The following is a 10,427-nucleotide window of genomic DNA, read 5'->3' on the forward strand; positions in this document are numbered from 1 at the left end:
AAAACCACTCCCTGGACAAGCGTGGCCTGAGAAGAGACAGGACAGTCACAGAGGGAGGTGGGCCGCAGGGGTGTGAGGGCCGAGAGTCCCATATCCATTTTCCAAGGCCAGGGGGGCCCTGGGGTCTTCGGAGGTAGAGGAAGCCGGCGGAGAGGAAGGGAGGGAAGTGGGGGGTGGGGCCAGTGTGGATGAACAAAGCCCCTTGGAGTGAATGCAGTGGGTTGCAGGCCCTGTGTGTATCTGTGGTAGGAAGTGGCCTCTGGAGCTGGCGGGCTTTCAGGGCTGCTGCATTGCTCAATGGCAGGGAGTGCCTTTCACACACACTCTTAGGTCAGGGCCTGAGGGCCCGGAAGGTGCTGGGGGATCCTGGAGCCAGGCAGCCCTGGGTTTGCCTCTCGCTTCCAGCATAGGCCAAAGTACCTGATAAGCTGGAACCTCACCTGTTCTGTGAAACAGGGCTAAAAATAGCTCCTTCCCAGGAGTTTCTGGGAGATGCTCGTGATTTGATATACAGGTCAAAGGGCTCTGCACAATGCCTGGCACAGAGTAGATATCCCACAAACGTGTTTTCTTTTCCTTCACTGTCCTGAAGTGCACCCTAGGGCCTAGAATGGGGAAGAGGGCACCTGGGTGGCTCAGGGGGTTAAGCCTCTGCCTAGCTCCCCTGCCCCCCAGCCAGGCTCCCTGCTCAGTGGGGAATCTGCTTCTCTGCACCAGCCCCCCTACGAGTGCTCTCACTTTCTCAAAGAAGTAAATAAAATCTTCTAAAAAGAGAGAAAGGGGAAGAGATTGATTCAAGGTCTCAGAGAAAGTGAATAGTAGAGGTAGGATTAGAACCCAGCTCTCAGGGCGCCTGGGTGGCTCAGTCGTTAAGCGTCTGCCTTCAGCTCAGGTCATGATCCCAGGGTCCTGGGATCGAGTCCCACATCAGGCTCCCTGCTCGGCAGGAAGCCTGCTTCTCTCTCTCCCACTCCCCCTGCTTGTGTTCCTGCTCTCGCGATCTCTCTGTCAAATAAATAAATAAAATCTATAAAAAAAAAAAAAAAAAAAGAACCCAGCTCTCAGATGCCCCGCCCTGGTACCCTCTGCTTAGGAAGAACTACTCTCTCGGAGTGCATACTAAACACCGTTTCAATCACTTTGCCCCTATGGTCTCATCAAACCACATCTACATGAGGTTCGGCCCTAGTATCCCTATTTTACAGATGAGCAAACTGAGGCTCAGAAAGGCTAACGCAAAGGCCTGACTCGCCAGAGGTCATACCAGTGGGCAGTGTTAGAGCTGGGGTTCAGACTCAGGCCCTCGTCCTTCACTACTGGGCCAGGAATGTGGCTGGGAGTGGGGAGCCTTGGCACGGAGGCTCACCATGAGCTCTCTGTCCAGTGCCCTCCCGGAGCCTCCTGTTCTACGACGAGGGGGCAGGCTCGTGGGAGGAGGGCCGCAGTGCCCTCCTGCCTGTGGAGCCCCCAGACAGCTGGGAAATCAAGCCGGGGGGGCCGGCTGAGCAGCGGCCCCAGGACCACCTGCAGCATGACCACCTGGACAGCACCCACGAGACCACCAAGTACTTGAGTGAGGCCTGGCCAAAAGACGTTGGTGGAAACGGCACCAGCCCCGACTTCTCTCACCCCAAGGAGTGGTTCCGTGAGAGGTAGGTGGGTGGCCCCTTCCCTTCCTGGGGCCCCAGGCTCCACCCACGCTCTGCGGGGAGGGGAGTCCCCATGTCAGCCACGCCTCCCCAAGGCCCCCTCCCACTCACATTCTGATCCAGTGCACAGAGGGGTGAGAGGATCCTCACTGGACACACTCACCCCGGACTTCTGTTCTCTCTCCAGGGATCTGGGCCCCAATACCACCATCAAACTCTCCTAGGCCGCGCCAAGACCCAGGACACAGGACGTACCCTCTGGCACCCAGAAGAGGGGTTGTCTTGCTCTCTAACCCGGATCCAGCTTGTCCCCCTGCCCCCTGGGCTCCCATCCCAGGAGAAAGCGTTCCACTTCTCCCCAGCCCTTCTTTGCCCCACTCTTTCCCAGGGCCTCTCCTTTCCCCACCACATTTGGACTGTTTGTTACCTTGGGCCGACCACTCTGTTCTCACCCCTCCCTCCCACAGCCATCCGTCCTTCTCAGATAAACCACTCACTGGGCCAACTCCCTCCTTTCTCATAATGACCAACACGACCACTGCCTCCCTGCTCCCCCCACAGACACACCCATCCCCACACCGACACACACCCCCCTCCCCGCCCCGCCCCACTGTACAGAGACCAAGAACAGAAATTGTTTGTAAATAATGAACCTTATTTTTTATTATTGCCAATCCCCTAAGATATTGTATTTTACAAGTCTCCATCCTCCCTTCACCCCTCCCTTGTTTTATATTTTATGAAGTTAGTGCGGGCTTTGCTGTTCCCTGGCCCTCACCTGGCCTCCCCCTGCCGCAGCCCAAGCCGCTGGGCCTTTCTAATTGCCAGACTGCTTCCTCCATGAGCTGAGCACATGCTTTAAGAAGGCAAAAGTAAAAAAAAAAAAAGATGCAGCATCAATTCCTGACTTTGTGCCTTCCTTCATGGGGGGGAGGGGCGGGGAGGGCACTCTCTTCGTGGGGGGAAGGGGACCAGGACCGAGAGAGGGGGAGTGAGAAGAGGAAGTTTATCTTACATTCCGCCAGGGGCTCATCGAGGGCGTGCTCATGTGAGAGGGTGTTTCTCCCTCTTCCAGCCAGGCGCAGGATTCAGGCTAGATGGCCAGAGGACTGCTGTAATCCCCCCATCCCAGGGCTCCTCCTCCAACCGCTGACCATGGAGGCAGAGAGGCGTATCAGCCACAGTCTTGGCCTTTGGGGATGTGAACCGCTAGGATCAAGCATCTACTCTGGACCAGATACTGTGCCAGACGCTTTCCATGCTGTACCCAATTAGGTCCTCCTGAGACCCGCCAGCATTTCAGCTCTTGTGTCCTCTGCCTCAGCTGGGTCAAAGGTGCAGACCCCACAGTAAGAAGAGCTGTGTTTAACTCCTGGGGCTGCCACTCACTGGCTGGGTGTGGTAGGCAGAATCCTAACATGGCCCCCAAGCTTCCTGCCCCCGACTCTCCCTCCCCTCCAAATTCCCCCCATACAGACCTATTTAATCCCCCCCCCTGGGGTATGCAGGAGACCTGTAAATATAAGGGGATGTCACTCCCATAATTAGGTGACCTTTTACGGCGAAAGTAAAGAGATTTTGCACGTGTAATTAGGTCCCAAATCAACTGATTCTGGGTTCCTCAACAGGGAGATGATCCTTGGTGGGCCTGGCTTAATCAGGTGAAAGCCATTTTAAAAAGGGACTGGGCTTTTCCTGAAGAGAAACAGTCTCCTGCTGGCCTTGAAGTGAACAGCCCTGTGTGAACTGCGTGGAGGGGGTGGCCTCCAGGAGCTGAGGGCCTCGGGGCCGGAGTGGCAAGGCACTGAATTCCACCAACAACTTCAACATGCCTCATCTCGGCTCCAGATGAGACCCCCCACAGGGCCAACTGGGCTGTTCTGACTGTGAGCCATGGAATCTGAGATCATCCGTATGTCATCTTAAGCTGCCATGCTCGTTGGTGATTTGTCACACAGCATAGGAAAGTAAGATACTGTGTAGCCCAAGTCTTTCTGAGCCTCCATTTTTGTTTGTAAAAGGAGGACATAACACCCAAGGAAGGCAGGAGGTGGTTGTGGGGATTCAATGAGGTAAATTATATATATAAGGGGCTTAGAACAGGGCCCGGCCCGTGGTGACTCCAAGAAAGATTAGCTGTGCAATATCAATCGGTGTGCTAAGGTCATGGCACAGAGGAGGGTACCTCACCCAGACTTGAGGGCTTCCTGGAGGAGGCAACATGGACTGTTGGAAGTAGGCAGGAAAGAGGAAAGGGGCATTCCAGAAAGAAGGGGAGCAGCCCGAGCAAAGGCCTCCAAGATGGGACAGAGCAGGAAATTTCGAGGAAATTCAAATCGTTTAGAAGAGCCCGGTGGTAGCAAGGATGCAGAGGGTTGAGGCCAGATGGTGATCAGGGGCCAGATTCCAAGGGGCCTTGAATGCCTTCCTAAGGCATTTGGACTTCATCAGGCAGGCATGATACTTTCCTACCCAGAAGCAGGGCATGGGGGTGGGATGGTGTCTATACCAGCCGCCCACCAGAGGAAAAGCTGGACAAGACCAGACAGAGCTATGGAACCTCAGAACCGGCCATCGGGCCCCATCCTCTACCCCTCTTCCTTCACAGCCTCATCTTGACCACTGGATAGGGACTTCACTGCCTGCTGTTGGGCATCAGTTTTAGCTGCTAGAACACGCCGGCCCCTACAGCAAGGCCATGAAAGGCTGGGCTCTCTGCCCTAAACTTTTAGTATCATTAACAATGACTTTTAGCAGACGTCTTTCCTGAGATGCATCCGTTCCCTCTGTTCGTCACCCAACAAACTGTCCCCAAAGGCGCTAGGCTGGTGGTGGAGGCTGGGGAGGAAACCAGCCATCAGGGCTGGTGTGATGGAGGGGGGAACGGAAGAGTGTCATGGATTTCAGACTGGGTGGGTCAGGGAGAGCAACTCAGAGGAGGTGGCCCTTGAACAGTCTTAAAGGATGGGTAGGAGTTGGTAAGGTAGAGAGGGGTAAGGGTGTTGGGGGTGGAGAGAATGGCCAAGGGCAAAGGCACGGAGCCATGAGAAACAGGGCCGGGACTGAAGTGAGGCAAGGGGACAGTTAGGGTGCCACATGCATAGAGGTGCTTGTACAAACAAGCCTGAGAATGAGCCCCTCCTTAAATTGTACACCCAGGTGCTCAGCTAGCCTCACCTCAGTCCTGGCCCTTTCGGGGATGTAAACCAAGAACATTTCATTCTGAAGGTGATGGGGAGCTACTGAATATTTTTAAGCCAGAGTGAGCTCATCAGATTTGCCTGTCCCAGGGCTCTGCAGGGGGTATACAAGGATGAGATAGACTCCAGAGATAATTAGAAAGAATTAGCAACAGCTTTGACATCAAATTAGCTGTCGGGTGCAGGAGTGAGGGCAGAGCCTGGGATGACATTGAGATGTCTGACATGGAGGCCATAGTGGATGTTGGGCTCATTGGCCGAGACAGGGAATACAGGAGGAAGAGCAGGTTTCGAGAGAAAAAGAATTCATTTGAGCACATCTCGAAGTTGAGTTGCCTGTAGAATGTTCCTGTTAACATGGAAGTCTAGGGCTTAGGAGAAATGGATCCCAGTTGGAAATGAGGACATTGTCCTCATCCGGGTGGTCTGTTAAAGTCTTGAGTTTACATAAAGGGAAGAGAGAAGAGGGCAGAACTCCAGGAATATGGACATTAAGAGACAGTAGAGGGTGAGGAGTGAACAAGGAGGCTGAGAAGGAACGACTGGAGAGGGGGGGAAAAAAAAGGAGAAAAGAGTGGCCCAGAAACCAACAGAGGAAAGCCTCCAGGAGTGGAGCTCAGTGGTGTCAGATGGCATCTGAGAGCTAGGAAAGATGAGAAGAAGACAAAGTGTCTGCTCACTTGGACAATGAGGCGGTCACCAGTGACCTTGGTCGGAGCTGTGTTGGGGAGAGGTGAGGTGGAAGTGAGATCAGGAGGGTCGGATGGGAAGGAGGCCAGGGGGACCTGGGGATACAGTGAATTTTTTCAAGGAACTCCGCTAGGAAGAAACAGAGGGTGGTACCTAGAGGGCAGAGGTAGGTGAGATCAAGAGCAATTTGGGGGCTCTTCTTTATTTTTTTAAGTTTTTATTTAAATTCCAGTTAGTTAACATACAGTACAGTTTTAGTTTCAAGTGTACAATATAGTGATTCTTTTGAATGGGAGAGAGTTGACGATGGTTATTTCTAGAAGACAAAGATCCCACAGAGAGGGAAGAGGATGAATGAGGCAGGTGGGGCAAGGATCCACGGAGTGGATGGAGAGATCCACTCCTGACCAGAGAAGCCCAGACACTCTGCGGGGAGGGCATTCTGGGGGTGCAGAATGTGGGGAGACAGGAAACTGAGGCAGCCCCCCATGACTGTGCAGTTGGGGAATGGGGCAATGGAGAGGGTTGGCTTGGGAGTTGAATTAGGGGGGAGGAGGAAGGGGAAAGTTTGCAATAACCGCTCAGAGGAATGGGAGATCAAGCTGACTTTTGGTGGGACCCCTCGTCATCTATTCATTCATTCATTTAACAAATTTTTACAGGATATCCCTTATTGCATGGCACCATGCTAACATTGGAACACAAACAAGACCCGGCTCCTGATGCCAAAGGGCTTGATGTCTAGGGGTGCCTGGGTGGCGCAGTTGGTTGGGTGTCCAACTCTTGGTTTCAGCTCAGGTCTGATTTCAGGGTTGTGAGATCCATGCCCCCAACAGGCTCCATGCTCTGCGCAGACTCTGCTTGTGTTTCTCTCTAGCTCTCCCTCTGCCCCTCCCCTCCACATAAATAAATAAATCTTATTAAAAGGGCGGGAGGGTGCCTGGGTGTCTCAGTCCATAAGCGTCTGCTTCTGCTCAGGTCATGATCCCAGAGTCCTGGGATCATAGGGCTCCCTGCTCAACAGGGAGTCTGTTTCTCCCTTTCCCCCTGCCGCTCCCCCTACTTGTGCACAAACACCCATGCTCGCGCTCTCTCCCTCTCTCTATAAAATAAATAAATAAAATATTTTTTAAAAAGGAACCCAAGGACATGGGGGCTTCCTAGAGCAGCTAACCCAGCAGCTAACCAGCTAACCCAGCTAACCCAGCTCAGGGCTTGGTGAGCTGGTCTAAGTGAGGTCATCTGCGATCACCACGCTATGCCCGTCCACCCAAGACAGCCTTTCCTGCCGCTGTAAGGATGCAGGGTTCATCCCCTTGCACAAGCCCCCTGTTGACATGCCACCTCCTCTGGGACCATGCATAACCACCCCTAAAGGGGTGGTGCATCCCCCACGTGTCCCTGGAGATGGAGCTGCAGCCCCCACACTCCGCTGGCAGCCGGCTCTGCCACACACACACATCTGCTGGCTGTCCTGGTACCAGTCATCCTGTGCGGACGGCCACAACAGACCCTTTGTTACACCTGGAAACCAAAGCTCTAGAAGCAGGGAGAACAACCATGGGCAATGCCTGGAGCTGGGGTAAGCCAGAGCAAGGCTCCAATTTCAGAGGGCTGGATGGTCCCAGGAGCCATCTGGCCAAATTGGGGTGTAGGTAACAGGTGCTCCTGGGGTCACTGGGGGAGCTAGGCTGGGAACTCAGCTCCAAAGGAGGCTTAATTGCTTTGTCGTCAGAGTGGCAGTTAAGGGCAGAGGTGCTGATGTCTGGGCTGCACTTCAGTGGGTGACCTTGGCAAGGCAACTAGCTCTCAGGGCTTCAGTGGCTTCCTCTGTGAAATAGTCCCCACCCTCAGAAAGGGGTGCTGTGAGGGGTAAGTGAAAGCTTGCACACGAAGCTCTTAGCCCAAGGTCAGCTATGCAGTAAACACTCTAAAAGGCATTAGCTATGAATTTCTGAGCGCAGAGGCAGTGGGCTGGAGATGATCAGAGACGCCAGCCAGCCGCAGCTGGGAGAGGCTGCAGAAGGTAGCCAGACTGGTCAGGGGAGAGGGCCTTCATTTTTCCCTTGAATTCTTGGGAAGTGAGCAGCGCTGAAGTTCACCGATAACACAGCAGCTGGTCCTAAGTGGGGGAGGTGTGAGGACAGAGGGGAGATGCTTCAGTTTAAAAAGGATTGAGTGGGGAGAGCTCAGCAGGAAAGAGCTGAAGGAAAAACCAACCTGGAAACCCAGCCTCTAGGCAGCTGGTGAGGGAATGTCAAATCCAGCCAGAACTACCATAATTCATGGTATAGGAGGTTACCTTGGGCCAGACTGCTTGGAAAATTAGCAATCCCAACGGCAACCTGGGGGGGGGGGGGGGCGCTCCCAAGTACCCTGCCCTACCCCCTCCAACAGCGGGCTTCTTTAGAACTTGGATTCAGGGAGGAAGCTCCCCTGTGGCCAAGAAGTTTAAATTAATTCCATTTATTCCATTCATTTAACATAGGAGGGCCGGACTAAGAGAGAGGTGGGAGGCAGAGCTGAGGCGAGCCGGGCCCTGCCCTTTGGGGGTTTTATTTATTACATAAGTGATTTATTTGCCTGAATAATTCGAATGACTTCTCAGTGTCCTCATCTGTAACATGGAGGAAGTGATAATATCTACCACCCAGGGTTGTGGTGAGAATCAAATGAGATGTTAGTTATTGTTCGAGTGTGAAGGGGAGGGCCCTGCCAGAGGCCCAGGAAATAGTTACGGGGCTGAAGGAGGGAGATGGCATCTATAACAGAGTATCAGGGAGGGGTTCGTGGGGGAGGTGGCACTTGAGAATGGCCTTGACTAATGAACAGGATTTTAGAGAAGAGGACACACTCCAGGCAACCAGAACAATCTGCACAAAGGCCCAGAGGAGGACGGCCACTGTAGGGCCGCTGAGCGTTGGAGGAACTCCAAGTAGCTCTCCCCCTTTGTAGCCCATTCTCTACCTCTGCGTGTCTGTTCCTTCCCACCTCCCTGGGCTCACAGTCAGTGGCAAAAGATAAGCCACAGGGGCGCCTGGGTGGCTCAGTCGTTAAGCGTCTGCCCTCAGCTCAGGTCATGATCCCAGGATCCTGGGATGGAGCCTTGCATCAGGCTCCCTGCTCCACAGGAAGCCTGCTTCTCCCTCTCCCACTCCCCCTGCTTGTGTTCCCTCTCTCACTGTGTCTCTCTCTGTCAAATAAATAAATAAAATCTTAAAAAAAAAAAAAAAGATAAGCCACAGACCAGAATGGACACAGACTAGACACCTGGTGCAGAGGGCAATGAGGTCTGGGAGGAAGGAGCATGTCTTTCAGCTGGAGCCATCCAGGGAGACTCCCTGGAAGAGTGGGCACTTGAGTGGAGCCCCAGAATTTGAAAATACATTAACAGGAGGAGATTGCAGATGAACAATGCTGTACAGGCCTGATGCCTATTCCCAGAATAAGGAGTGCAGATGAGTGGAAGGAAATAGATGGAAAGGGAGCATAGGATGTGAGAAGATAGAAGCAGGCCTTGAATGCCACACTAACCTGTAGGCAGAGGGAGACCTTAAATTCCACAGAGGGGGAAAGTAAGTGCTATGGTCAAAGGCCGGCTTCAGAAAGATGAGTCTGGGACAGTGAATAGGAGGTGTTAGATCTGATAAGTTAGCCAGGGTCTCATCATCATCCGGATGTGAGGGTCAGATGATGAACATCCCAAGGACAAGAGCAGAGGATGCAAGGGGGAACCATGGTATTTGGAGGGGGAAGTAGAGTGGGAGTCCCAAATGGACTCCAAGGAGACCTCTAGTCCTTTCTTTCTGAATTGGCTCCCTCCTCTCCCATCAGCTTCAACTGACCCAGGAGGACGATTCAATCTTCTGGAAGACCCTGGCCCAAGAGCCTCAGGGGGATAAGGTCGTAGGAGGCAGCTAGCTGGGCCTTGAGGCCTCTGGGCTTCAGGGTCAGGAAGCTCCCCATTCCACCCCCACCCCCAGCTGGGGGTCACTCTCCCGGAAGAGCTCTAGGCCTAGAGATTGTGTTATCGGCCATCAGGCCCATCCCCGAATTTAATGCATCCCAGAGCATTTTCCCTTTACCGTGCCCTTCCCCAAATCTAACTGGGTCTCTAAATTCTCGTGGCACCGACAGGGTTAAAGCCAGCTCCTGTCACCGCCCCCGACACCTCCCCCCGCCCCCAACAACAACCACCTGCCCGCAGCATCGGCGAATGCCCGCGCCGGAAAGCGCGGGACGAAGGCTGCTGGGGGGCGGGGGGGGGGGGGGTGTGCATCACAGCAGCTGATTGACGGGCGGGGCGGTGATTGGCAGCTGCCGAGAAGCGGGGTGCGGGGAACGTGGTGCAGGGGTGGGCTCTGGCGGGCGCCCCACTCCCCCGGCCTCGGCCCGGGGCAGGGTTCGTGCCCGCCGCCGGCTGGGCCGGGATCGCTCCTTCCGTGCCCAAACCGGCTGGCTAGGCGGGGCGGCGCCCTCCCCCCGCCCCCCCCCGGACCCCGCGGGCTGGCGGGTGTCTCTAAGGTGACACTCTGGTGCGCGGCAGTGGCGGCGGCTGCAGGAGCGCGCGCGCCGCCCGGGCTCCGGCTCGGCTCGGGCTCCGGCTCCAGCCGTCCGGGGAGCGCCCCGGCGCGCACGACGCAGCACCCCGACACCCACCAAGGACCCCCGGGGCGCGGGAGGATCCCCGCCAGCCTGCCCAGGCGCGTCGCCGGGCAAATCGCTGCTCCCGTCGTCTGAGCCCCGGCGTCGGGAGGGACGTGCGGGCCCCGGGGCTCCCCTCCCTCCCTCCCCGCCTCGCGTCCCCGGGCCCAGGAGGAAGGGAGACTGCCCTTTAGCGGGGGAGCGCGAAAGGCCGCAGGAGCCGCGAGAAGAGGACGGCGGCGGG

General features: G+C 55.2%; 1 protein-coding gene across 1 annotated transcript in view; it reads left to right on the forward strand.

Moving 5' to 3' along the window:
• The window catches only part of CREB3L1 (cAMP responsive element binding protein 3 like 1), a 35,809-nt gene extending 33,271 nt beyond the window's left edge, over positions 1 to 2,538 (forward strand). The window contains exons 11-12 of the mRNA XM_035012671.1: positions 1,385 to 1,652; positions 1,837 to 2,538. Of these exons, the coding sequence (XP_034868562.1) occupies positions 1,385 to 1,652; positions 1,837 to 1,873 (305 nt within the window). The 3' untranslated portion in view covers positions 1,874 to 2,538. The remainder of the gene's footprint in view (positions 1 to 1,384; positions 1,653 to 1,836) is intronic.
• The last annotated feature ends 7,889 nt before the right edge of the window (positions 2,539 to 10,427 follow it).

Source organism: Mirounga leonina, unplaced genomic scaffold (assembly GCF_011800145.1).
Source record: "Mirounga leonina isolate KUSES-001 unplaced genomic scaffold, KU_Mleo_1.0 Mir_166, whole genome shotgun sequence".
Taxonomy (NCBI): Eukaryota; Metazoa; Chordata; class Mammalia; order Carnivora; family Phocidae; genus Mirounga; species Mirounga leonina.